Source organism: Fistularia commersonii, chromosome 9 (genome assembly GCF_037954325.1).
Source record: "Fistularia commersonii isolate RoL2024-O1a breed Wild chromosome 9, RoL_Fcom_v1.0, whole genome shotgun sequence".
NCBI classification, from domain to species: Eukaryota; Metazoa; Chordata; class Actinopteri; order Syngnathiformes; family Fistulariidae; genus Fistularia; species Fistularia commersonii.
The window spans coordinates 9,145,740-9,173,579 of record NC_141292.1 but is presented as its reverse complement, the minus strand read 5'-3'; the positions used below and the strand labels follow the sequence as shown (position 1 = coordinate 9,173,579).

At 41.4% G+C, this 27,840-nt stretch overlaps 1 protein-coding gene across 5 annotated transcripts in view; it reads right to left on the bottom strand.

Annotated features, from left to right (window-relative positions):
• LOC147231144 (netrin receptor UNC5D-like) overlaps positions 1-27,840 on the bottom strand; it is a 174,223-nt gene that overhangs the window by 49,224 nt on the left and 97,159 nt on the right. For all 5 annotated transcript variants that reach the window (XM_086152317.1, XM_086152320.1, XM_086152318.1 and 2 more), the window contains exons 3-4: positions 7,865-8,008; positions 7,593-7,696 (exon numbers count right to left, since the gene is read on the bottom strand). In XM_086152317.1, the coding sequence (XP_086008443.1) occupies positions 7,593-7,696; positions 7,865-8,008 (248 nt within the window). The remainder of the gene's footprint in view (positions 1-7,592; positions 7,697-7,864; positions 8,009-27,840) is intronic.

Genomic DNA, 27,840 nt, shown 5'->3' with positions numbered 1-27,840 from the left:
TTATATCAGAGCAGGAAGGCAACTGACTGTTCTTTTTTTTTTTTTTTCGGATGGAGAAGATGATACACTCGTCAAACAACAGCGACGAAGTCCTTCCCAGATGGTTCTGGGTAACAAACCACTGCAGCAGCCCAGATGGATGAATTTCGTTTTGTGTGAGAAAAAAAATGTCATATACAAAACACGGTGGATAAGAAATGGATTCCAAATTCTTATATTAGAAGCAGAAAAGCAGAACCACTTGAAAAAAAAGAAAAACTTCATCAATAAACAGAAGCGGACTTAAGCTGCTTTGTAATCATATATTCTCCGTGGATTTCAGCACCCAATGTTTATTGCCTCTATCGTTGCGGAAACCGATAATATGGCATTCTCTGGTTTTCATTAACTCCTGCACAGCCGCCCAGTAAACTCCTGGGTGGCTTAGCTACAGCGTGATGCAGATGAAGTCCTTCCCTCTCTTGCTCTTTCAATGTTGGTGTTGCTTTTGATAACGTGAGCAGAGAGCTGCAGCATAAAGGGATTTCGAGCTGTAAAGTAGCCTGAACGGCATTTGTGTCTTGAAACAGCAAGCAAATTTCACTGAAGTTTAATTCATTTGCATCTACTGAACTGCATTATAACCGTTTCATTATTTTCAAAATGTCACATGCATTCATTTCCATCAATATGCATTGCAAATTGAAGTTTAACAGTCTTAAATATATTTCACAACCAAAATAAATATGCCCTGGAATAGAAACGCTCCTCAACTCATCATGCAGCATTGTGACCTAAATTCTTTAAACTCTAACTGTAGCAGAGATTTGGCTTCTCTCTGAGCCAAATTTCACAGTATGTTACAAAAAATGTCTTTAACCTCTGAGCAGCCTTAAGTCATGAAAAAAGAATAGCGTAGCTGCATCTCTGATTCTGGATGTGAGATTTTGCCTCGTGCAATTCATAGTAGAGGAAGCTGGATTTGTCCCTGCATTATTTACTATTACTATTCTCTTTGTTAGCTGGAGTCACATAAATGAATTCATGAGGAGTTGCCTATTTGATGACCACAATGCATTGGGGAGACTCATGGTACATCAATGCTCCATTTGTGTGAGCTGAATCATTTATCACACACAGTGCAAACACACACACACACACACACACACACTCACATTCAAGAGGCAGGAACGCAGTGGTACATTCAGGTGTGTGCTCTGGATGGAGTCCTTGCTCATCTTTAAGGAATCATGGAGGCCCAACTTATATTTAGATTTAATAATACGGAAAGGGAATGGGTTCAAGATGGCCACATCTAAAATTTACATCTTGTTTTTAATTGTTTAATTTAAAGGGTCGCAGGGCAATAGGCAAGCCATCAACACTTTTATTAGCGTCTTGAGCCTCTTAGGCCTCATATGAGGACATTAGCTGTGTGGTCTTTACACATTATAACACGACTTTTTTTCACTGCCTCGATAAATAACACACTGTTGACGACTATTAGGGGAAAAAAAAAATAGGAAATGGCTTCAATGACTCAAAATATGACCAGTCCACCGACTCAGTGGACTCATTCCATGCTAGATCTGAACACAAAAGCTAGAAAATCATCCTTAATGTTTCAACTCACGACTTTGATATCTATGCAAATGTGAAATGCTTAAAGTATCATAAGGATTGTGGGTATTCATTAAAAAGGAAAAAAAACAATTCAATAATTTACCATGTATCAATGACGTTGTTGATCATGCAAATTTTTCAATTGGACAAGTATAAGATTGCTATTTCTACGCAGAATGTGTTTAAGCAGAAATAATAAGTTATAAAAAAAGAAAAAAGAAATTAAACCCTTTCAAATGAAATAATAACAACAATAATGATGTCTTACATCCATAATGGAAGTGTCTTTTCCACAACAGAATATATGATCAATAGTGTAAACGCTAAAATGACTCCCTTCTGCTTTCAATTTTGTTAAGTGTCCTCTTGCTAATGACTTTTTCTTTATGAATTTCTTGTCACCCGCAGTTAAAGGATGTGAAGGTAATCAGGCAAAGTTGAAACAATTTCGTCCCTACAAAAGGAAGCACAGAAACCATAACCTAAATACTAGATAGTTAAAGAGAAAAGCAATCTCCTGCATAAACTCACAAAAACGATGCTAGAAACACTTTTGGGTGGTGCTGCATTCACCTTAACATAACATACTGTTAAGCACGTGTTTAATGTGGTTTGTTTGGAGTTTGATGGTGTTAGATCCAGTGAGGGTCTGATGGTGTGTCCTTGTGTGGCAGACAGAATGTACTAAAAGAGATGCTTGAAAAAAAAAAAGTTGAGCCTGAATGGAAATTGGTTCTAAATTATTAATAATCTTCTATCCGCGTTTTTATTTTTTTTATTTATTGGTGTTTAAATATCACCTTGGATGAAAACTAGTTTTTAACCTTGACAACATATCAGTAAGGTGTGTTGTGATGCCATGAGACAGAGGCAGGCAGCCTCTTTAGGGTTTGGCGGATGTTGTTTGGTTGTTTACAGTGCCTTCTGTGATCCAGGAGACTCTCGGGAAACGACTGCAAATGATCGCATTTGTGGTGGTGGCTGGACAAAATCACAAGGTTGTGCTAAATTTACAGGAAATGGTTCAGTTATTATTACAATCCCTGCATTGTAGATTCCCGGAGGAACCCATCCAAAGCAAAATATGTAGCAGGGGCTATATGTATCTCTATTTACATTTGTATAGAGTATCAAACAAGCATAGGTTCATACAGAAAAGGTTTACATTTCACATGTTTGTGACCAATCCTGCTACCTGGTTCAGAGATGCTTTCAAATGATCTCAAAATGAGTGGAACGGCATGCTGGAATGTGGGGTTATAGAAAAAGTGGCCAAGTGCTGTATTCTAATTTAAGAAGCCGGTGTCGGTATACTCAAAATATTGGAAGACCTGTTTTGTTTTGCAAAGTAGTTCCAATGACCACTCTCAATCAGAAAGATTAGGAATTGAATGATGGAATACTGTATCTTTAACTGAGAACGTCATGCAGTTCCAATAAGCTTTAACCCTAAGGGACAAAGGATTCCAGCTTCAAGAGCCACTTCAGCTTCTACACTGACAGGATCCGGCAGGATCTTCTTCTGATTCCATAGGAGCTCATATGACAAAGCTGTTTAGTGATTGTTGGAACCCATAAGCTACATCCATTGACAGATACTTCTTACATATTTCAAACTGCAATTTTTAAAAATGATTGTGGTCACTGGTCAACTGTTTACTTGCCATAAAATGGGCAGAACCAGCGAGACATTGACTGACGAAGAGCTCCATGTTCTTTGGGTTAGCTTACGGCAGGGGGCTTTCACACAGCGAAGCAGTGAAGGGAGACAACAAAAACACCAAATCCCATTTGACGGTCCATGGTTATAATTCCTGTGATGCAAAACATGAAGGCTGCGGCAACTTTACCCTCCCATGTTGTCCGTCTTGTCTTCCTCTTCCTTACGGTGGTTTGTTTCTGAGTGTAGTGCTTAAGGTACATGTCGCAGATGCTTGCATCACACCTGTCGTGGCCCCTTACCTCCCGTGGGAATGTAAAACTAAATTGTTCCCTTGGTGGAAGGTAGTTCCTAGAACCAAATTTGAGCGTGACAGTCCTTAGAATTGTGTTCTTAGAACTTTTTTGTCTGAAAGTGTCTCTATTGTATCTTCTACTGAGTACTTTTCGGGGTTGTGCTTCATCTTCTTCATCTAATTCTTTTTGAATTAGGTGATTGTATGCCAGGGGCTGCTTGCAAAACTGAAAAACGGTAGTGGTGGAATGTAATGTCAGTAGAGCCAAATGAAAGGAAAGATAAGCGTCAAGTTGCCGCTGCGCAGCAGAGGACCTGAAACCGACTGAAAAGAGACAGGAACTTCCTTTTGAAAGGATTTTCAAGCCCTTATTATTATGCTGTTGTTACACTTGCTGTCTCTATAAAAAGTAGATGGAAATGGAAGTGAGGAACAGACCGGTGAGGCATCAATGGAGGTAGTCATAGCGCGATATTGACATTGTTGTAAAAGGGACGGCTAGAACCCTGGGACTGCTCATTCCAAAGACAGACGCCTTCGTGTTTACATATTGCTGGAAAAATGTATAAAGTCTGCTCGACGCCGGTGCTATTACGTTCTCGATAAGCATACAAAGTGTTTCCATGGGGGAGTCGTCATTGCAGCAGCGTCAAACAATCTCTCTGTAATTGAGGGTTTGAAACTACTCAAGTGTTAACACAGCAACACAAAAGAAGGGAAAGGGCGAAGGTATAAATCTCCTTTATCATTCTGTCTGTCTTAACTCATGTATCCACCCACAAGACATCCTCTTCCTCACTCAGCAAGACCCTAAGGGACATGCTGTTGCCTCTGGGAGTTGGCCTGACATCTTTGTGGCATTGTAGTTTGAGTTCAGTGTTTGATGGCGCCACATCCGCACTATCCAGGTCAAAATTTAAACAAAGCCAGCAAAATAAATTGGATGAATGGGCGCAAATTACTATTGCTCAACAAATAGCAAGCTAAAACTATCAGGGGCCATGCAGTTCCCTTCCCTGCAAAACTTGGAATGACTTTTTTGTCAGTGGATGTGAAGAACTGTCTATTACACTGTAATATGAAATGATGTAATAGCAGGGGTCCAGTCACGTGCTTTGAATTTTGCTGTCACTTTGTTAAAGCTTGAATCATGGGCTGCGCCTTTAACTAAATGCAAAGCTTCAGATGCTTGGGCGCACAGGCTTTGATATTGACATATTTGACTACTGAGCCTCCACATGAAGGCACAGAACATCAGAACACAACACAACATACCACTCAGCAGGACCATCCTTAAGAGCCGCATTTCATATTCATAGTAAAAAATTAAAAGAGCAATGACAGGTGGTCAGACGGAAAAAAAACAGAGTTTAAAAGACATGGAAACCATGAGGGAGGAGTGATAGTGACATGAAATGAATATATGATATACAAATAAAACATAGCCTGACTTGCTTTTACCAAAGAACATAGCAAGCAGAGAGCCAACACTGCTCACAGAAATATATACCTGTATGTGAAGGCTCACCAACAGCTGGCGGTTTTCATACATTTTTCCAATAATGACATTTTGAATATTTTTTTCACCATGTAAACCAACTACCACAACAGAAAAAAGACAAATAAACACCTATGGTAGAAAATATCTTCTGCTGAAAGGCGGAGGCTACAGTGCCGCGCTATCGTTATAAACCAGAATTGTAATATATGGAGTAGTTTCAAAGTTTATTTCCAACAAGTTTTCGTCATGCATAACTAATGTTTCCCTCAGTGTATTTCATTACTGGCTGTCTGCCCAGCCTAAATTGACCCCCTACTGAGTCAAGCATCAGGGATTTTCTCAAAAAAAAAAAAAAAAGTTTTTGAAGTACAGTCACTGTGGGAGGCATTAGGATGGATACGGGGAAAAAAAAAAGCAATAAGGTCAGGAATCGGTTTTCTTTTTAGACACAGCACTGGCTACATCCAGCCTTCACAAGTCGATGTCACAACACAACCTTGTCATTCAATGATATGGTCCCATGTTGAGGAAAAAACATGAAGGGCCTTAAAATAAAGCTATAAAATAAGTAGCGGTTAAAAGAATTTAGCTGAGCTTTGAGTCATGACACACAGATGGCCTGCGTGTCGTCCTCGGCGCAATTCAGCCACTCTACCGTACGTTAGCTTGATGCTCCTTTGGAGGAAAACGACGATAATAGTTTTAAACATTCTCTATTTTTGTCCCTCCAGTTGTTTATTTTGTTGTTCAAAACGTCCTTGATATCTATGTATTGCTCTGTATGATACATTCACAGGCAGCAGTCGTCCACAGTTTTCAGAATGGGTGAACCGACAGTAAATAATAATGTCACACTTTTGGTCGGGAATACAACTCACTGAAGAAAAAGCAATAACCTTGAATTGTTTTCATCTAATTATGCTGTAAGTGGTTTTTAAAAAATTGTGCATGTTTTTTGACCGGGAGGAAACTGGAGAACCCGGAGGAGAACCACAAAGATAGGGGGAGAACATGCAAACCAAACACAGAGAGGTCCCCTTGATCGATTGACCAATAGATAGATAGATAGATAAGATGTATGGATGAGTGGAACATCAATTTTTCACCCTTTTCTCCAAAGAAACCTTTCACAGATGGAACTTCATTAAGAGCAATTTTCTGTTTTTAATAGTATTTTCCACCGAATCCCTGTTGTTTCCTGAATCAATATACTATTTTGATCTTTTCATCACTATCAAAACTTGATGATTTCCCATACAGTAGAATAGAATAAAATATACTTTATTGATTCCAAAAACTAGGAAACAAGGGCAGCAGCTACTTGACAAGATGCTCAACATTCCTCATTTTGATGAATACACAAGTATTCATATTCGACAACACGTTTTCATCCATCCTGTTCATCCTGAGATCAGTGATTGGAGGGTTCATGGTCTGATACCCTGCTCCTCTAGAGAACGTGCTCTTGAGCAAAATATTAAACTCTCGCTGCACCATCAGCGCCTGAATGCACATGAATGTGACAGTAAAGTGGCTACTTTGTGCGTCTCAACCCTCCGACAATGTGTAAATGTAGGTTTGAATGGGTTGGATGTGTCACCACTGTAAAAGCTGTTGGAGGTGTTGGAGACTAAAAAAAGCACAAAATAAAAGAGTCTATTTACTATTTATCATTGAAAGCTGCCACGATGGCTCCAGAAGGACAGGGAGCCACTGTAAACATTTTTAATGAAAACTCTGATGGCATCACTGAGAGCTACTTCAGACAATTAATTTTGATAGGACAGCGGTCAATGGGAAACTCCAAGCCAAAACACACCGACTAGAAAAATTACTCACATTTCCCCTACAGTGCATTTAGAAACACTAAAGAGACACTGCTCTGACCTGAACTCGGTGAACCTGAACTACATCTCCGGCTCATCAACTGTCACATGGGTCTGGCCCATGAATCCACCCTCCTGACTGAGTTAAGTTGACTGATGACTGTTCTCCACTACCATGACATGAAAATTGGGCTCCTCAGTTGAAACATAATAAAGATAATATTCTGGAGACAAATGCTATTATATTTGTCAGAAGTAGTTAAAGCATCAACTCAGGCCTGGAATTCAGTGCTGGACTGCAGGGTAGAACCCCAAATGTCATGCTGAGGAGGTCACCGTGGAATGCTTACAGCATCTGGACCTGAAGGTCTCCTCTTGGATATTTTTTTTAATTTTGGTGTAAATCGGTCAATTGGAACTATTTGGGGAAAATGGAATCAAAACAGCGGTGGAAAAATCGGACTTAAGAGCGAAATGGAGTGTGACAATCTGACAAGTGAGTGCCCCATTATGCATCATCAGCTCGAGTGTTGAATTTAGCTTAACACGTGTGTGCGATTGCTATGGCGACAAGAAGAAGGCACCGAATAAATGAGAACACATTTGCGGTGTAACTAAGTCAAATTGTTGACTTCTAATCGCTGGGAAACCTGCTGTAAGATGTTATGCATTTGTTTGTTAGCTGTTTGAAGTGCAAGAAGACCTCACCTCAGCCACCGGCACTCCCTCCGGAGGACGACAATGCAACACAATCATCCCATTCAGAGGCACCTCAGTGCCTTGGGGATCTTGCTCAAAGTTCTTCCGCAGGTCTAAAAAAGAATAAACAGCATGCATTAAATAGGAGTGGCATGAGGCAGCTCCCCTCAAGTCCCTTAGTTTCATGCGTGACTGTCAACCAGCATACACGCACATACTTAAAATACTATGTTCAACAACATGATGACAGCGGTTTGGAGAATAAAGGGTTAGTTGCTTACAGGCAATCCGCACAGTGGCCTTGCGGCTCTTGGAGGTTCCCAGATGACTCCAGGCTACGCAGAGACACCAGTAGTCCTCTGGGCCGTGAAAGTCCTCCACTTGCTGACGAGATACGTTGATCATCACTTCACGGATCTTCAACCCTGCAGAGGAGATGATTAGTTTAGTACCCGCTCTCACAAGTAGAATGATCAATGAAGGAGATGAAGGTCGAATTTGCATGTGACGAGAATATCAGCAGTAACCAGATGTAGAATTTGCCAGAAGCAAAAGGAGAAGAGACAGGTTGTCAGTCCAAATAATAAATGAGCAGTTATTTTATTAGTGTACAACTAGGTGGAAATTGACAGTCCATATTATGATCCATATTCTGAACACTCTTTCAAACTTTTTAGTTTTGCAAACTCAAATGTATAATGATGGTTATTATTTGGGAGAAATCACAAGTGAACCTTCACATCCTCTTTCATTTTCTAGAAATCAAAATCCATTAACAACATATAAATGCTGTCCGGAGGAGGGTCTGACTGAGTGAGGGTGCAATTAAAACAGCATCAGGAGGCAGACACATTCTGTGTCAATCAAATTATCCATTTCTGAAACAGTACTTTGTCATACAGGTCATTTGTTACTATCAATGTATTGCCTTTGATGCAGCCCATAATGAGCCGGGCTTGAGATGAGCACATACGGAGACAACTGACGGAAATTTAAAAGCCCGCTATATCAATTAGGACAGACTTCAAAAAAAAGAAAATGACAGGTTTGGACCACTGATGTATAATGAAAGGGTTTTATTAGGTATCCAGGAAATTGTGAAATTGTGTGTGTGTAGGAAACTGGTAGTGCTGGCAACAATTAGTTCTGCTACTTCTTCTTCTTCTCCTTTTGGCTTTTCTCTTCAGCAGTCGCCACAGCAAATCAACGTTCTCCATCTAACCCTATTCTCTGCATCCTCCTCTCTCACAACAACTACCTTCATATCCTCTCTCGCGACGACCATAAATCTTCTTTTTGGTCTTCCTCCAGACCTCCTGCCTGGCAGCTCCGATTCCAGCATCCGTCTAGCAATATATCCCTCCTCTGTACATGACTGAAGAATCTCACCAAAACATCTAATATGTTCCGGAATCCACAGGATATATAAGAGATTTTTCACCATTCATTTGAATATTCAAAGAAACACAAATCTATATCACCTACTATCTGAAACCAAAAGACAGACATGTATTATGGGGGGCTAAACATACATCTTACTATACATGTATTTTGTCACAGGTATACAATTGTGCCAATCACAGCATTTGTTTGTGAGTTTAGGTGTTTTGTTCTGAGTGTGTTGGTATATGGGTTTCTTTCATTTAGTTTTAATGTAAAAACACGACAAATCAAACAATGAAAGCAAAGTCCGACCTTTTTATGAAGAAAGATACTGGTCTAAGAGTATTTAATATTTTATTGGACTTATAGTATTCTGCCATTTGCTTTCACATGTACAGCCCATCTGGAAAAAGCTGGAGGTATCTATGATTTAACAGGGATGCCTAAAGCCTCCCCTTCTGAGCCATTTTTTTATTGACTTTGACATTGGCATCCATATTTTAACTTCAGGATGCATAATATTATGATTCTGAATAGCATAACGTCAACTGGTTTTCAGCTGTAAAACAAATTCACTTGCGACTCACCATGTTGAAAACAGCCATGACAAAGCCATGTACTTGCAAACTACAAAATCTGAAGAGAGCAGTTCAGGTCTCTAGATTTTTTGACATTTTTCTATGGAAAATGCAGTGCATTAATGCTCATAAAAATCAGAAGGTCCTGAAACTGTAACTGCATGTGTGTGTGTGATGGATACAGTAATAAAGACATCTTAATTTATGTCATCATAAATATTACCTGCTGTATGCTATAGAGGTCTGTGTAGCACATGGATGTCGTTCTGCTATGCAGATGATTTGCTGTTTATATGCCATAAACCACAAACAGATATGCATAAATTTGATGCCTGTCTGGCTGCTGTTACAAGCTGGTTATCAGCAAATTTCCTGCATTTAAACTCATCTGAGACAGAAATGATGATCACCGGACATGTGATGCAGTGTAATCTTTATGGCAATTTCACTCTGTATTTGGATAACAGTGTTATTTGGGGCAATGAGAGTTAGGAACCTTGATGTCTTCTTTGACAGGACGCTCTATTTCGACCTTCATGTTAAATTGGTCACCGGATTTGCCTTCTTCCATGTTAGAAACATTGCTAAGATCAGAACTTGTCATTAAACGATGCAGCGATCTTACTCCAGTCATTCCTTACACAGTGACTAGATAATTGTAATGTCCTTACAATGGCTTGTAAAACTGTCCAGAATGCAACAGCTCGTGTTCTGACCGGAGCGAATAAATATGAACACATTTATTGTGGTGCTGGCCACTCTCTTCAGGCTTACTGTTTGGGCTAGAGCAGATTTTAAGGTGTTGCTTCTCGCCTATAAAATAGCCAATGGCATTGCACCACCTTATCTATCTGATTTAGTGAAGCCATATGTGCCTAGACGTGCACTGCGCTCCCAGGGTTCTAGCCTTTTGTGTGCCCCCAAGGTGCGGAAAAAGGCTGCAGGCGTGAGGGCCTTTTCTTTTCATGCACCAACATTGTTGAACAGTCTGCCTCCTGACATCAGGAAGGCAGGCTCTGCTGATATCTTTTCAAGCAAAGCCGAAGACCCACTTGTTTGCCGCTACATATGAGTCCTGAATGGTGTTTGTGTGAGTGAAGTGTATGCATTCATGTATTTATTTCTATTTGCATTTCTTCCCAAGGCTCCAAAATCATGCTTCAATGAAAACGTCGAACCCCATGGTGTCCTCACTACAGGACGGGCAGAATAAATGAATTGAATTCTTTTTCTTCATCTCCTTTCGGCTTTTCCCTTCAGGGGTCGCCACAGCGAATCAACCTCCTCCATCTAACCCTATCCTCTGTATCCTCTTCTCTCACACCAACTACCTTCATATCCTCTCTCCATACATCCATAAATCTTCTCTTTGGTCTTCCTCGAGACCTTCTGCCTGGCAGCTCCAATTCCAGCGTCCGTCTACCAATATATTGACTATCCTTCCTCTGTACACGACCCAACCATCTCGGTCTGGCTTCTCTGACCTTCTCTCCAAAACATCTAACATGAGCAGTTCCTCTGACAGACTCATTTCTGATCCTATCCAACCTGGTCACCCCCAAAGAGAACCTTAGCCTTTTCAGCTCTGCGAACTCTCGCTCTGCCTCCTGTCCTTTTTGTCGTTGTAACTGTTTCTGGTCCATACAGCATCGCTGGTCTCTCCACCGTCTTGAAAACCTTTACTTTCTTGTGTGTCGTTATTTCATTTGTGCCCTACTCTTATCCCTTCTAACTTGTACTTCATTTTGATGGAGAGTGCTATATAAATATCTAAATTATCATATATAAAGTATAAATTTGCACAGCAGATTAAATATGAAGCAGGATACCGTCAGCTCATCACATATTTCTATCTCATATACTTTCAGGACTGTTATGCAGGTACGGTTTGGATGGAAAATCAGAGGTTTTTGATTTATGCACAACTAATAACAATATCAAGTGCTGCCAAACAATACCAATATCATGGCTGAGCTGTTTGGGGTGATCAGCAATCTTATGAGTTCAGATGTGGAGCTCGAGATTTATTGTCTCTAACTTTAAACATTTTCGGATTTTGAGGAAAAAACAACTGGGGCAAAATGTGAACTGGTTTGAGAGTCCACTAAGCCTTCATCTGAGAATAATACACCTTGTCAACACCTTCTGCTCAAACCAGGCAAATAACACGCTTCTTTTGAATAATACCAAAGTTGAGGCACATTGCCTTGAAAGACAGAAGAAATGCCAAAAAAAGAAAATAAAAAAAGGAAAAACTTATTGTGAATTGCAAGCACTTGCAGCATGAACTTCATTGGCATTTCTGTCCCGGGTACAAATACTGCAGCGAGCACACCCATGGCACGAGGAGTAAGCACTGTTTACAGATTTACCACTAAGAGAAGCAGCACAATACTGACGATGGGTACTTAATTTAAATGCCGTCAATGAACTGCAGGGATTTATACATCCTATTACCAATCTAATGTACTTCCACGTAGCTCTGTGTTTCTGGTAATTTAAGGGGGAGGATTAGTCTAAGCAGTAAAGAAGAAGTGAGCAAAGCACAACGGCTGAACTCTGCTTCTACTTTGCGCGGGGCTTCGTTGGAAAGAAGTTTCGTGGAGTCGAGTATATCTCGTGGGCGTAACATCATGATTCAAGCTTGCTGCTGTAACTAGTTCACAGACGCTGGTTTTTTATTCTTGATGACGGACCTATTTTGCATTTTGTTTAATATGTAGTACGGAAGACTGTACTTCATATTGCAAGAGTGATTTCTGTCTCAAAAAGCAAACAAAAAAAGAACATCAGAACATCAATCTGGCTTTACGAATAATCAAAGTTCATAAACTTTTGATATTCATACTTGGCTGTATATTATGTAGATTTGTAAAAGTTATGCAGTATAAAAATACAATATGAAGGAAGATTTTTTTTCTCATCATAAAAAATTCCCTCCTTCAGAATTATAAGGTTCAGTTGTTGCCAAGTCTGTTTGTTGAACAGAGGGTCATGTGACATCACATGTAAGCAAACAGGGAGGCGGAATGCGATTGTCAAGCTCTTGCCGAGCTGTTGATGTTCTGCGGTAAAAAAAAAAATAAGAAAGAAAAGAAAAACAACAACAAAAGAGAAACAACAGCAGGCAAAGTCACTGACAGAGAGGACAGAGTTCAACAGGGCTCAGAAGTCTGCCAGCATCAGTGAAAGGAGGGTTGGAATAAAGTTTGTTTTCTTGAACAAGACCAGTGGCACTACTGTCTGTGAAAGGACAAAATAGGCAAAAGTTATAATAAATTATGATCAATAAAACAATGTTCTTTCAAAGAATTCCATTAAGAAGTTGGCACCAGTGCATCCTCCTAGCCTAAACTGACTGAGAAATTTTTTTTTTTTTTTTTCTATAGCCAACTTTCCCTACCATATTTATGAACACAAAGGAGTGTCAAGGAGCAGCCAACCAACCACAGGCCAAGCAGCGGACTCCAAGTATAACAGTCTCACAGGAAAAGTTGAGGATCCATTAATACTCTGTATGTTCTGTCTTTATAGAAGTCTTTGGTTTAAAAGTCTTCTGTATCCAATATGCGCGTTGTCATTAAAATTGTTATGAGACAACAGAGAGCCTTCACTGCACGGAGGAAACCAAAACGCAACTGCCATTCATTGGCGTTCTCAGATTTCAAATATCTAAATTCGATTGGTACCAATTTATTCCAAGAACACTGGATTGCATTTATTTATCTGTCATTTGTACTTATTGTACTGCCCATAGGGTTGGGTGAGGTGTGCAATCAATGATGGTAAAAGGCAAGAGGGCTTGCACAGTCTGGATCATTCACCTGTCAATCACAGGTGGAGGAACCCGGAGAACCCACCAAACACAGGGAGAACATACAAACTGTGTGATCATGGTTTCTCATTCCTTTCCCGGATTCCAGTGTTTATTTCCTGATTAATCGGACATTGAAGTCGATGGCTGCGTTTTAATTTTTTTCCAACCCTTTTCTTGTTCTCTAGATTTTTTTGTTTTACTGAGCATATTTCCAACATCTTCACCTGCCAGGAAATCAGTGATGGTCCAACTCATTTCCACAAGGACCTCATGCTGTGAACCTGCCTCTTTAAATCCGTCCTCTGGCTGTATCGTTTTCCTTCAGCTCCTCCTTCAGTTTGCAGCAACCGATTCTGCACTCGGAAAGCTGTCCGTGAGTGTACAGTAAATTCAATCAAAAATCACCTCTGGGAAATTTGGAAAATGTTTCACAATATGTCATCATGGTTATGCTCCGGTCAGCCTGAGACACTGGAAAAAAAATTCCAAACAATGCCGCTCAGGCTTATGAAACCATTGTGACTCGTGTAACGGAATCTGAAATATCCGTGCGACTCCCACTAGACCAGAGCCCTGTTTACCTCCGCACTTAGCCATCTAGTAACAAATGTGTGTGAGTTACAGTTAGCATTAAAATGCATCTGCGCTTGTCCTCAGTGGCACATATTATTGGTTCTCACCTCCCTGCTCAGTATGCAGTGAAATGCTATGTAATTTCCATTAGCTAAGACCGTGCATGTTGACATGTATTTACCCAGAGCACTGTGTATTTATTATATACAACACCTGAGTCTTCTCCTCTTCATACATATTAAAAGAAAATGGAGGAATAACAAAGGCTAGCCTATTGCAGTTTGCAAGAGTTCTAGATGAAATATTCACCGTTTTTCAACATTGTGAAAATAATCAAATGTTGTTGTTATTCAGGTGTTGACACCCCTCCCCATGCCGTCTCCTTTACATCACGTGACACTGCCGGAGGAAGGGGATTTGCGTCTCCAGGACTACAATGTGTCCTTAATGATCACTCTGTGAATATTTTCATGTTTTCTGAGAGACTCCCTGCGATTGCGTTGAATTCATGACAGATTTTTATTACAGCCAGTAAGTCAGACGCTTTTCAGAGCCGCTGAAAAGCCGTGCCTCTCGTGGCTTATTGCTTAATCACGCAGCTCTACACCCGTCGAGGAGTTGTCACTGCACCGGCTTCTGCCATCATGCCATGTATTGCAGACAGCAGCTTAGACATGGGCTGGGATTAAATGAAAACTAATAATAAGAAATCAGAGGTTATCAAAGGGAGCTTAATGAAGCAATGTAAAACAGAAATGTTCTCTGAAGACACTGTAATCCCCTGCAATGACTGACTGATATTATGCAAAACGCCCCACCACCACCGCCATCAGTGCCATCCCCTCCTCCTCCAGCCCGCCACACAAATTACAGATCTAATCAACATGACTGATTAATCAAGAGCGCGGCAGATTTCTATGCAAAAAAAAAAAAAAAATTAAGATGGCACTCCAGGAGGCGGATCGCGATCAACTCGGCACGAGGGGCTTGGGTGAGATGCAATCTCGTCCCGCAATCTAAATAAATGTTATGTAGATCGAAATGAGACTCATCTCAATTGGGTCCCCGTTCATGCCTTTTGATGCTTCTTTTGAGGAAGTCCAACAAATTCAGTGTCCTTTCTAAATTTATGTAAAATAAGGGCTTGAATCATTAGATTCTTGGAGACGGGTCAGGTCATACTTTTTTTTCCCTAAAATTTAATATTCTGCTAAATTTATTGCTAAATTCACCCTTAATTTTCAGGTCAATCAATACAAAATTAATAAACCTCTCCGGTCTTGGTCCTCACAGTTCTCATTGATTATAGGTCATATTTCACGCATGTTTTTAGTAGTTTTATTCACATTCTCAGGTAATTATCAATCCACATTTTGAATATCTCTGAAATTCTTTGTTTGTTTCTTGCCTTATTCGGTTTGTGCTATGAATGCTGAAGCTTTTGCAACATTTATTGAATTTCTTTTCTAAATTTTTCTTCAAGCACAGAGGAATCCAACTGATAATTTCTCTCGCCTGCGGTCCGTTATTCACGCGAAGTATTTATTTGAAAGAAATATTCCATAACACTCCTGTTGGACATGAGAAACCAACTGTAATATTTTTGACTATTTCAAAGTTTCATACTTTATTGTTAAAGAAAGCAGAATTTTACACGTGTTTATTTCCAGATGGTAATAAAACATTTTTGTGAATATGAGTCTTTGCAGAGACTCTATAGAGAAAAGAAATCACTATAATTTAGGATAGGTCACCCAATAAGACAGCAACATAAACACATGTATTCTGCAGATGAAGAATAATGGAATTTATCCCCATTTGTCTATTTTAGCTGTGTGACATGTCAAGTATGGCGTCTCCTACAGGCTATTTCTGAGATATAGCGTATCCTAGTTCAAGTGCCACCCAAACACCACTTTATTTATTTAGTTGGATGTAAATCTCACTCTATTATTTATTTTTACACAGATTCACAGGGAGATAGTTATCCGGCGCCACACCAATGATTGAATTTGTTCTTCGGTCCACTTTCCTCCGTGTCTCCTAAAACTTGCAGGGATGATTTCACTTTGAGGTCAGAAAGTATTAAATTTCACCGACCATCGTCTCAAAGAATGAGATGAGTAAGAGGGAGGTGTCGGCAAGGGGCAGGCAGAGCCGCACTGCTGGTGTGAATACTATTAACGAAAAGGCAGTTAAACATAAATAAACTCACACCTCTATAACCTATAAACAGATGGAGAAAGTGCTTTTTGACAAGCAATTTTACAACCGTGTTGGGGAAATGGCCTAAACCACCAGAAGATCTGGGGGATGAGTCTAGTCATGGCTTCACAACTGCACACACTCATCTTTATTAATGATAAAGACATGCCCAGAGAATAATGAATACACAAAAGTCATTGTTGTTTAGGATGCGAAGTCTAATACCGATGGCGGCCCGACTGACTCCTTTCGGGTGGAACGGAGCTATAGCTCTGTGGAAAAGGACCAATAGAATTGGAGAATCTTTGCAAATACCTATCGAGGATTCCCGCCTCCTCATTGGGGAGCAGCAGGTATAATTAAGAAATATATATTCTGAGACATTAATGCGTCACACCGGCGACGATAACCGTTTATGGCAAAAGTCTGCGCATCTGCATGTTGTTTTATCCCGCATTATGTTCAAACTGAGCTGCACCGAAATGAGCAGTAATATTTCCGTGCATTCATACCAAGGATTAATGGACACCAACAGCAGCCAGCGGTCATGAATTTCCAACGGGAGCTCTGGGCGACACCAGACGTCAGATGTCTCTGCTGGAGTCAGCAACAATCACAGCCGCCCAGGCAACAAGTTCCTTTTTAGCATCATTTTTATTTGTCTGCACATGGAGACTCACTAAAAGTGTGTGTATTTATCTTTCATAAAGAGGGAGTGCTGGCTGTTATTAAACTTTTCCTTTATGATATTACCTCACCACAGATTAAAAAACTTAAAACTCATAAAGGCTAAAACAAATACGGGTTTAGCTTAAAGGTCCTCCTCTTGGACTCCTTCTTGTTTACACCTCAAGGTTCATCACCGCAGATGGAGTGGCGAGACGACGTCTAGTTTGCTGAGAAGCTCAACACTTTGAAGCAGCCACGGTGCCCCTGTTGGAAAACTTCTCGAATACTTTCTGTTGATCCACCCATCATTTAGTCCACCGATATTTGCTTTTGATTTGTTCTCAAAACTTGCGTTACTTGCCCTCTAGTCAAACAGCAAAAAAAGGACCACTAACTGAAACTGGGATACTTCCAGAGTCATAAATCCACACACTTTCCATCAATAAAGATATTTACAGAGATTTTCATCCAAGTCTGTCCACATTCATGTTAAACCAGGATGCTGCCATTGTGGGAGTATTGTTCTCTCACCAAACATGAAAACTACACCTGCTTTTAGGAGGCACAGAAATAACATGACAGTGTTGCTTTTCCCCTGCGGTGTTTCTACATGAGCTAGAGGATCACCTTTGCAAGTTGAGTGTTTTCCCCGACAACGGCGGCGCGCAGCTTCTGCAGCGCGGGGAGACAGCGCTGCTTCAGCTGCGCACTGTGGTCTCGGTTGGAGCGACGCAATGAAACATTTACGCCTCATACCGCCCGAGTGTGAAAATTGTACTTCGATTCTCGAATAATCAAGTTTGGCTCAGTGACGCTGTGGAACGAGAATCCGATCGCTGCTTGATCTTGTTGATGATCATTTAGAAGTACCAATGACCTTTGACCCTCCCCAGGCGCCTGTCTCTCCTCTCAGTGCCACGCCTGTCCTTTTACACTCCCGGCACGAGGCAGGCAACCAAACTGAAATTGGAATTGCTTCCTTGCGGCCCTTCGGTGATGGATCTCCACCGGGGGGTCTAAATGTGCTCTCTTTGTGACCAGAAACACTACCTGCATTTTTTTTTTGGAATTAATAGACCGGCACAAAAAAAATATCCTAGAAATAAATAAAAAAGGAAACTTGTTCGTAACGACAGCCGTTCTCGCATCCGGAACCTTGTTAATATGTTTGCTGCGGGATCTGTGTCCTTGTTTCTCCCGTTTTTAGCTCATTGTTTTTTCGTCTTGGCTAAGTGCATGAAGTGGTTCTCTGGGAACCGCGCGGTGCCAGATACAAGGAAGTCCTGATCCAAGCCGCTCTGCAGAACCTGTCTGAGCTCTGTCTGGCTCGGCTTACCCGGGTCCAGCTGTCTCTCTTGGAACATGGGAGGGAAAGGAGGAAAGGAGGAGGGGATTTGCAAATTTTGTTCATCTGAAGGATCCTTGTGAGACGACAGTTGGTGATGGAGTGTGTCCCGGTGTTGCGGCGGATGGATACAGCTCAGGGACATGTATGTGCGACGCGAAATTGCGGTATGCGGCTCGGTTTGTGCGGGGTGGCGGGCGGGGGTTTACATAGGGAGAGGGTTGGCGGAGGTGGCGGGGATGGAGGAGCTGCAAGGGCTGGCCAAGGGCCAGACGCGGATGAACCCTGCAAGACAAGCAGAACATGCTTGCAGCAACATCATCGGCCGGTCCCCGACGTGTGTGTGCGTGTGTGTGTGTGTGTGTGTGAGTTTGTTGGTGCGTGTCATGCTTAATCCAAGGAGCAAAGGAACGCATTACTCAGCGCATAAAAAAATCCTGATAATTTAGCCATTAAAATGCTGCAAATTCTCATTTGTGTCATTTCCCCCGTTGCCTTGTTTATGTTTATCCGAAAACCGCGTGTCTGCTTATTAGGAGCTAGTTTTGCATGCACAAGTAGTTTTCACTCTGAGGGCCACTTCATTTGTATCGCTTCTATTTCTTCAGCTAATAGTTTGTGACACTCAGAGACCGGGAGATTTCTCCCGTTCCCTCATCAGCCCGCTTCCTTTTTCCATCTGTCTTCCTTTCGGCGGATGGTATCCTCTCATCTGCCTCGGATCAGAATACACGCCGCTGGAGCCGGACTTTGACCGACAACAGGAAAATCTATCCATACTTCCTCTGTTCCCCCCCTGCATTTGTGCACTCCCCGTCTAAATCACTATCTTCTGATCACTGAACCTGCAGGAGCTGCAATCCTCGCCCTCCTGAGTCACACAACACTGAATCCATTTTCAGCCTCTATCACGCAAACCCGCCACCCCGTCCTCCTTCTCCCTTCTCTCCCCCTTTCTCTTATCTCTCCATCAGGGTATCATTCTTTCAGCAGAGGAACACATCCTCTCTTTCACCTTCCTCTCTCACTTTTGCCCTTCATTACTCTCTCGAGTTCTATCACTCATCTCCATGTGTTATCCCGCATACATGATTTCAAAGGAGACTAAAATAAAGTTATTCTCTGCGAAGGGTCAGAGGGTTCAGTCTTTGTTTTGTTCTCGGCAGATCCATTTGTTTTATTGTGTCTTTGAAACTAAGACATGGCTATTAACCTTTAAATCGCACAATCTTTAGACTCCGTTTACGATTTTGATTCGAAACGACTTCTCAAAAGCGTCCCTGGGACTCGAACGGCGCACACCGTTTTCCTAAAGGGGGGTTAAAATCTGGGTTGTGCTGATTACACGGAATAATCAGCTGAGCCTTGTCTGCAAACGGTTGAACAGTCGCGGAGGGATAAGGAAATAAACACTGTCGCACCGAATGTGAAGACGCAACCCTGCCGCTGCACCATTGTCTTGTCCAGAATTGAAAACCCGCTTCTTTCTCTTGAATTTTATGAAGATATAAGAAAATCTCACTACAATTACAAAGATGTAAGATATCTGCATATATAAGAGGTTTCTAAATATCTTCCCCCCTCCACCCCGGCTTACATTCACTAGGCCGCGAACACAATTTTTGCATGAATTATTAAAAACAGAGAAATTCTATACCAACCGCTTCCTCATTTTCTGGCCCAGTACCGGCCTGGTTCCACTGCCAAACTCCGCCTCGTATACAGAATACCAGAAAAGCCACCGCATACAGATTGCCTGGGGGTCTTTTACATGCAATGTTGGCGTTGAGAGCAAGGCTTAACAAAGCTCTGGCACTTATTTTTGTCAAAGGACACACTTGACTGGGAGCCATACTTTCTTGGTTGTTGAAAAAAAACAAAAAAAAACAAACTTGAAATGGAAGCATGATATGGTAAAACGGGGAGAAGCTTTTTAAAATATTGAAAATGGATAACCAGTGCAATGTTAATTCATCGTGCCACATGTCCAGCATGACTGCAGCAAAGATATTTTGAAGCTTGTAATAGATAATGTGCTGTAAGGTCCCCGGTTTGATTCCGATTCTGGTCCTATTTTTCTACGTGTGGCCTTGTGATCAACCGGCGTCCGGTCCAGGGTGACCCTCTGCCTCTCGCCCAATGACAGCTGAGGGCACGTACATAATAAATGAACGAATGACAGATCCTCTCTCCGTGTCTGTGCATCAATATTCAAAAAGTAAACACAGTACCACATTGTAAGGATGTTGCTCCCCCCTCCCAATCCCCCACTCCCGAAATTGTATCCTTAAACAAATGGGCCTGATCTGCCCATCTATGTGCTATTACTGGTGTTGTTGCACATATATAGCTAGAGAGAGAACCGTCAGATGCGAGGCTGCACAATGAATGGGAAATGCTGGACTTGTCTTTTCAAATATATAAATATACTTAAATGGCGCACCATCTGTCTTATGGCTACGGATTTATCTTGCTCATTTTCTTACATCAGCATTCTCTAGGGATCTCTAATCGGAGAGCTCTGGACTGCTCACACAACATTAGTTTACTGCTTGGTGGAACCGTCTACTTTTTGTGAGATATTTTCAAAAATGACTGGTGATTGCCACAGCGATTCAAAGGGTGTCAGGCCAGTGATGTGGCTGACTGGGATTGTGATGTTTATCACACCGGCTCTTTGTTTCAAGGTCTGGTTGAGCTGTAACCCTATCATTTTTCGTATTCTGTCAAAAGCTCTTTCCTGTCACCCCTCATTTGGGCCCTTTTTTTTTACCACAGACAACAAAGACGTCCTTTTTTTTTATTTCTTTTTATCACGGGTTCTTAATCTGTGTATTTATCCTCCGGTCAAAACATTCTGGTTGGAAAGTGCTCATAACTTATTCACACATAAATACATAAAAACACAAAAAAATTAAGCAGAATTTGTTTTTTTCACCAGACTAACGTTTTAATCACTTCAGGTTCATTTTGGACTAAACCTTGGGAGGCCAAAAAAAAAAAAAGAAAATTTCTGCCACTAAAGTGAGCAAAGATAATGAAAAAAAAAAAAAAAAAATCTGCAAAAATACATCAGCTTCAATCAACTTGGCAGTTCAACAACTGACTATGCAATTCTGTGTCCTCCATCAAATTGTGCAACATGTCTTTATTGATAGATGCAATGTTTCTCAGGCTGACGGCACACCATTGGCCAGTTAATGAGTTGAACAGCAAAACACTGGCATTATTCATAATAAGTGCATGATCATAATAAATGAGCTTCCACTGGAGTCTCTGCAGCCCACCCTGCATCTCGCAGTGATGCATCAGGACGTGTGTCATGTTTCAAATCTCCAAATGTGAAAACAACTATGTTTACTTCTAGCCTTTGCGTCAATGAAAAAATCAAATATCTCGAGGTGACTTTAACCTGCCTCCGCTGGGCGAAGAGCCTCTTCCAGAGATGACAAGCGACTTCCAGCCAGAAATACACAAACCACAAATCCAGAAAATGCAAAGCATTCGGTGACACGCTGTCCAGTATTTGTTTCCATCTCTGTGATAGAGCTCGGTTTCTTGCACGGCGGCATCGTGCTTAAAATAGATGCGGTCTACCCACAAACGACTTGATGAATTAATTAATTTATTTGACGCTCTGAAAATGGCCGTCATCAATTTCGAAGAAGACTAAACAAAGCAATGAACATGTGTTAAAACTGTCAAGGGAAACCGCAGGAAAGCCACAGGCTTATTTCTGTTTTTGTCTTTTTGGAGGCGGAAAGGAGGCGAATGAGGGTCCAGATGCCAGTAAAAAAAAACGGTAGCAGAAGACGCTTCTGTCAGCAAAATGTTCGTCTATTTTTCCGTCCATATAAGGATGACGTCATACAAATGCACTGACATATACGGGTGCTGCGTCAACAAAGGAAACCCGCACAGCAGCAAGGAGAGCAAAATCCACGCAGAAAGGTCCCCCGTCGGAACTGAACGTGGGACCTTCTTGCTGAAGCGCCCAACCAAAATATTATAAAATGAAACTCAGTTAATGCGTCACACTACTGCTGGATGCTGAGACCAGACCCAGCCTTGTCTGGGGGAGCGGAGGGATATTTGGACTTTATAACGTTTTCAACTGGGGGGGAACTTTGGAGGATTCTTGCCAGTCCAGTTAATGATCTTTCTTCATGCGCACAGGTTCGTGAGGACTCCGTCCAAAACCGTGTTCGGCTCATCCGGTAACAGAATACACAGACACCCGCTGCCGATTTACCAAAATCCTGCAGTGACTTTCCTGCCTGCAGAAGAAACAACATCTAGGCCTCCACATTAGGAAAGATATTGTGTGCATTTATGCCTGAGGTGAAGCAGTGTCTCACTAAGCACTGAATTCCCTGACAGGATTAGAGTATCAGAAACTTTCCAGCTAATTTTGTTAATTGATGTATTGTTCCGTTTGAATGACTGAATTTATAATCTTGAGAGAGAAAATTCTTCGGGGTAAAAGAAGGTTTTACCTTTTGAAATTTTCAACAGCCAGAAGAGTCCCATCTCCAAACTTACAGATACTTTGTTTAAATATAAATAAGTTAAGTTGCAGGCACGCCCGCTTTGCTCTTTCAGGGAATTCCAGTGCTTAGACTCATGACACGATACAAATTCTTGCCAGAAAAATGAGGGGACTGATGTCAACTCACATTTGTAGCCATGTCTATTCTACTGAAAACTATCCTTTTTCGATTGATTTCCTATGTAAATTCCATTGTGAATAAATCAGCCTCACTTGAGATTATTGATTAATCAAACAAGAAAAAACCCAACCAAATAAGTAAATAAATAAATAATCAATCATGTATGTAGTCTATCCTGCACTCGGGGTTGTGGGGGTGCTGGATCCTATTCCTGCGGTCATTAGCCGAAAGGCGGGATTCACCCCGAACCGGTCGCCTGTCGATCACAGGGTCATATTTCAAGACACACAACTTTTCACTCTCTTATTTGCAGGTTATCCATCCATCCATTATCTATCGGTCTGCACTCGGGGTCGCGGGCACGCTGGAGCCAATCCCAGCTATCGTCGGTTCCCCCTAGACTGGTCGGAGAGCCCGGTTTCACCCTGGACCGGTCGAGGGTCAATCGCAGGGCCGCATGTAGAGACAGACACACTCATTCACCCACGCAGACACAAGGAGAACACAGAGACTCCATGCAAAAAGGCCCCTTTGAATCTAACCAGGTCAACCTTTTGCTGTGAGGCAGAAGCGCTAACCACTGTGCCACCCTGATAATTTATTTATTAATTTAGACTTAATGTAACCTGGATTCAGTATAGTATGTTCCATTCGCTCCAGTACATCCATGTATAAATACTAACAATTAAAAAAATTGGATTTTGGAAAGCCGCCTACATTTCAGTGAAGGAATTTTCCACGGTTACTTCGCTGTCATGGAAAGCTGAGCGGTCGGGATCAGCCGAAAGAAAGGATGACGTGAACGTATGAAATATTCAAACACAAGCCTGCGTTGGAAATCTCATATTACACCGCCGTAACAGATCGAGAAGCACATTTAGTCGGAATGTTGCACCCGATTTTTTTGACGCTTGTGGCTGGCAACAGCAGTCGAAGCTATTTGCGGCGGCTGCAATGGATATTTTCTTCGTTTGGTTCCTACATTTCTTTTTCTTGTCCGCCGCTCCGTCTCCCGGAGCGTCTGAAGAAAAACAACACAACAGAAAAATATATCTCCCTGGCTGAGTCGGCCGCCTCTGAACAGGCGGGGTCTCTGTCCTCTGCCACAAACCCTCTGGTCAAACAATGTTAGGGCATCTGTTGTTGAGTCTGTCTGCATTTAAGTCACAGCTTACTGCTTTAATAGCTGCAGCCCCCAGCCCCCCGCTCTCTGCTGAACCCAGGGGCCATTGTAGAACCTGAGTAAGACTATAATAGGTTCTACTGAGATACAGCTGTTCACCTGCCTCCTACAGATCAAGCTGGATAGACAGCCAGGAGTGTCTTAGCCGAGGCGAGATGTTCATTTTCTCAACATGTAGCAGGTCTACCCACCTGTTCCCGCCTGTGTAACCAGCCTTGGCAGTAGCATGGCTACGCTTAGTCAGGGACACGTGAAAGGGTAATACTTAAAAAAAGAAAAAGAAAGCAAAATCAAGGTCTGGAAACAATCCTCTGCATCCCTAGCCTGTAAATACAGAAGGATTCTCAGTAGCAAAGACATAGCATCAAAATGCATTCTACCCTGCAGCCAAAATGCAGCATATAACAACATGTTTTAATGGCTTTGGGCTCATATTTTTTGTTTGTGTGCGAGTGCTTAGAGGAAAACATGGAATGCATTTGAACTGTCCTACTTGTATTGTTTCTCATTAGACGAGGATGTTTTTATCCTTTTGTAATGAAGCAATGTAGTAAAGAAATCTAGTTGCGGTGAGACAAAAGGAGAGATAAAATATGAAAAACGCACCGAGACGTCAGTCATTATATAAATCCGCTGCAGAGGTGATCATCACAGTGTCAGATATGTGTCTGCCAAGTCATCACTGTAGATGATGAATTCTCTGACAGGAGGGGGGGCTGCATTCAAAAGCACATGCTACTTTCCAGTTACGTAACGTGTACATCAAGAGCCAACCATCTCTAAAGGAAACCCATCATTGTGCTCCATCACTTGGTGTGTCATGTGGCAGGAGCCTGCAGAGAGGGTGTCTGAAGCACAGCCAAATGTCGTTTTTTGGCAACATTTTCAGGACTTGATTATTTTCGCTGTTTTACTTTAGCATGGTAAAATATTCAATAATTAAAACAATGTAGGCAGCAGGGCGGTTAGTGCATCCGCCTCACAGCAAGAAGGTTCCTGGTTGAATTCCGACAGGGAGCCATCTCTCTGTGGGGTTTGCATGTGCTTCCTTTGTCTGCGTGGGTTTCCTGCAGGTTCTCCAGTTTCCCCAAACAGTTAAATAACATGGAGTAGATTAATTGGAGACCTGAAAACACCCAAAGGTGTGAGTGACAGGGTGAATAGTTGTATGTCCCAAAATGTGGCCCTGTGATCCCCTGCCAGGGTGAACCTCTCATCTCGCCCAATGACAGCTGGGATATGCTCCATAGAAGTGGTATAGATAATGAGTGAATGAATGAAGCAATGTAAACCTGATGGTGATACACTGTGTGCACAATCATTAGGCAAGTGATTATTTTGACCATATCATAATTACATCCATAATTCCCAACTCCAAGCTGTATAAACTTGAATGCTTATTGGATTTAATGCATATCAGGTGATATGCATTTGTGCAACAAGGGACGGTGTGGCCTAAGGAGATCAACACCCTATGTCAAGGTGTGCATAATTATTAGGCAGATTCTTTTCCTTTGGAAAAATGGACCAAAAAAGAGATTTAACTGACTTCGAAAATACAGCACTCTTGAAATATCTAAGATATTGGGGTGTGATCACAGAATCAATGAATGTTTTGTTGCAAATAGTCAACAGGGTTGCAAGACACATGTTGGGAAGAAAATATGCAAATTAACCCTAAAAGATTTGAGAAGAATCAAACACGAAGCAACCAAGAACCCCTTATCGTCCTGTGCTGTCATATTCCACGACTGCAACCCACCTGGAGTGTCAAGAAGTACGAGGTGTTCGGTTCTCAGAGACATGGCCGAGGTGAGAAAGACTGAAACCTGACACATAAGTTGAAGCGTCAAGAATGGACCAAAAATGTAGACAGATTTTTCAAATGTTTTGTGGACTGATGAGATGAGAGTGTCTCTTGATGAACCAAATGGGTCCGCGGTTGGATCAGTAAGGGATACAGAGCGCCACTTTGACTAAGACGCCAGCAAGATGGAAGTGGGGTACTGGTGTGGGCAGACATTATTAAAGATGAGCTAGATGGACTTTTTCGAGTTGAAAATGGACTCCAAATCAACTCTCAGACCTTATGCCAATTTTTGAAAAAACACTTTCTTCAGGCAGTGGTGCAGGAAAAAAAGTCTGCGTCTTTCAAGAAGACTTTGATTTTTATGCAAGACAATGCTTCATCACATGCATCAAAGTACTCCACTCTGTGGCTGGCCAGTAAAGGCCTTAAAGATGAAAAACTCATGACAGCGCCACCCTTCTTCACCTGACTTAAACCCTGTTAAGAACTTTTGGGCTCTTCTTAAGAAGGAAATTTACAGTGAAGGTAAAGAGCACACCTCTCTGATTGCAGCTGTGATTGCGGTTACACAAATAGTTGATTCTGACCAGATTAAGAAACTGTCTGACTCTGAATGGAAAGCTTGTGACTTATCGAAAAGAATCGTGGCCATATTGGTCACTGAGGTTTTTTTTGTTTTGTTTTGTTTTTTTTAATTTCAGAAATGTTTATTTGTAAAATTATGGGTATGCTCTGCACACTAATTATTGCCTAATGATGGTGTACATAAAGATATTCTCTTAAAAAAAGCCAAAATTTCACTTTTACTACTTAAATGTTCAGGTTTGGGGGTTTTGGATTGACCAAGACCGCTGTAGTTGTACAATAACAAAATTAATCCTCAAAAATAAAGCTAATAATTGCCTAATAATTGTGCATGCAGTGTAGTCTTAATACTGCACATCAACACAGTATTACACTACCTTTTACAGGTAAGTCATTATAGAGTCATTCCAATACTCATCATTAAACAAGATCAGTTCATGCCGTGGTGAATATTTTGTCAACATTAACCAGCTTGTCTTTATTGTGCAGTTTGTGCTGAGTACATACAAGCGCTTCTAAAGTTCAATTTTTCTAACTTCACTGAATGTGCATATTGCAAAGGAAGTCACAGAGATGATAAATGACAGTAAGTGTTAATCAAAGGACATTTACAACTTTGAAACACGGGCCGCATTGATCGATGATCAATTTGTTTCACGAGATAGGCTGTGAGTCTGATCTGCCGGAATATTGTCAGAAATCACACGTCTTCAGGGTTGTTTGTTTGTAATCATTCATAAAGATACAACTTAGTGGGAAATCAAATATTGTCAGACTCAGCATCGTAGCATTGTTACTTGAGCATCATTTGAATCTTTTTTATTGCATTCTCAACCAAATGCACCACAGAGCGCAACAGGAAATCATTCCTGCCATCGACCATCAAACTACTCATCTCCTCCCGGTATGTGTTCTTTGTAATTATTTTGTGCAATAACTCGCTGATGCAAAACATGTTGCTTTCTCTGTTCCTTTGACAAATTTGAATATGGCTATTTGCATGTTTATCTCTATACATTTGGAGAAATATATTGTATCTATAATTACATGTTATTTTATAATGGCTACTGCAATCATCTGACAAGTGGTCCAGGGTGAACACTGGCTCTCGCACAATGACAGCCTTGATAGGCTCCAGTATCCCCCCTGACTCCCCCACTTTTTCTACTTCCTTATCTCAATTCCTTAGTTTTATATTGTTTTGACTGGAGCGCTGTGACATGCAATCCCTCCCTGGGGATCATCAAAGACTCGGGTTCTAATCCTGATTCGAAAACCATGCTCCTTTTTTTTTCCCCGCAGACGAGCCCCCCACTGAGTCACTGGGAAAAATCACAGCACCGAGCCATTTTGTCAGGAAAGTAGTCCCAGTCATGTAAAGACTTTGAAAATTACAAATAATAACATATTTCAACTTTACATCATTATCTCTCAAGATG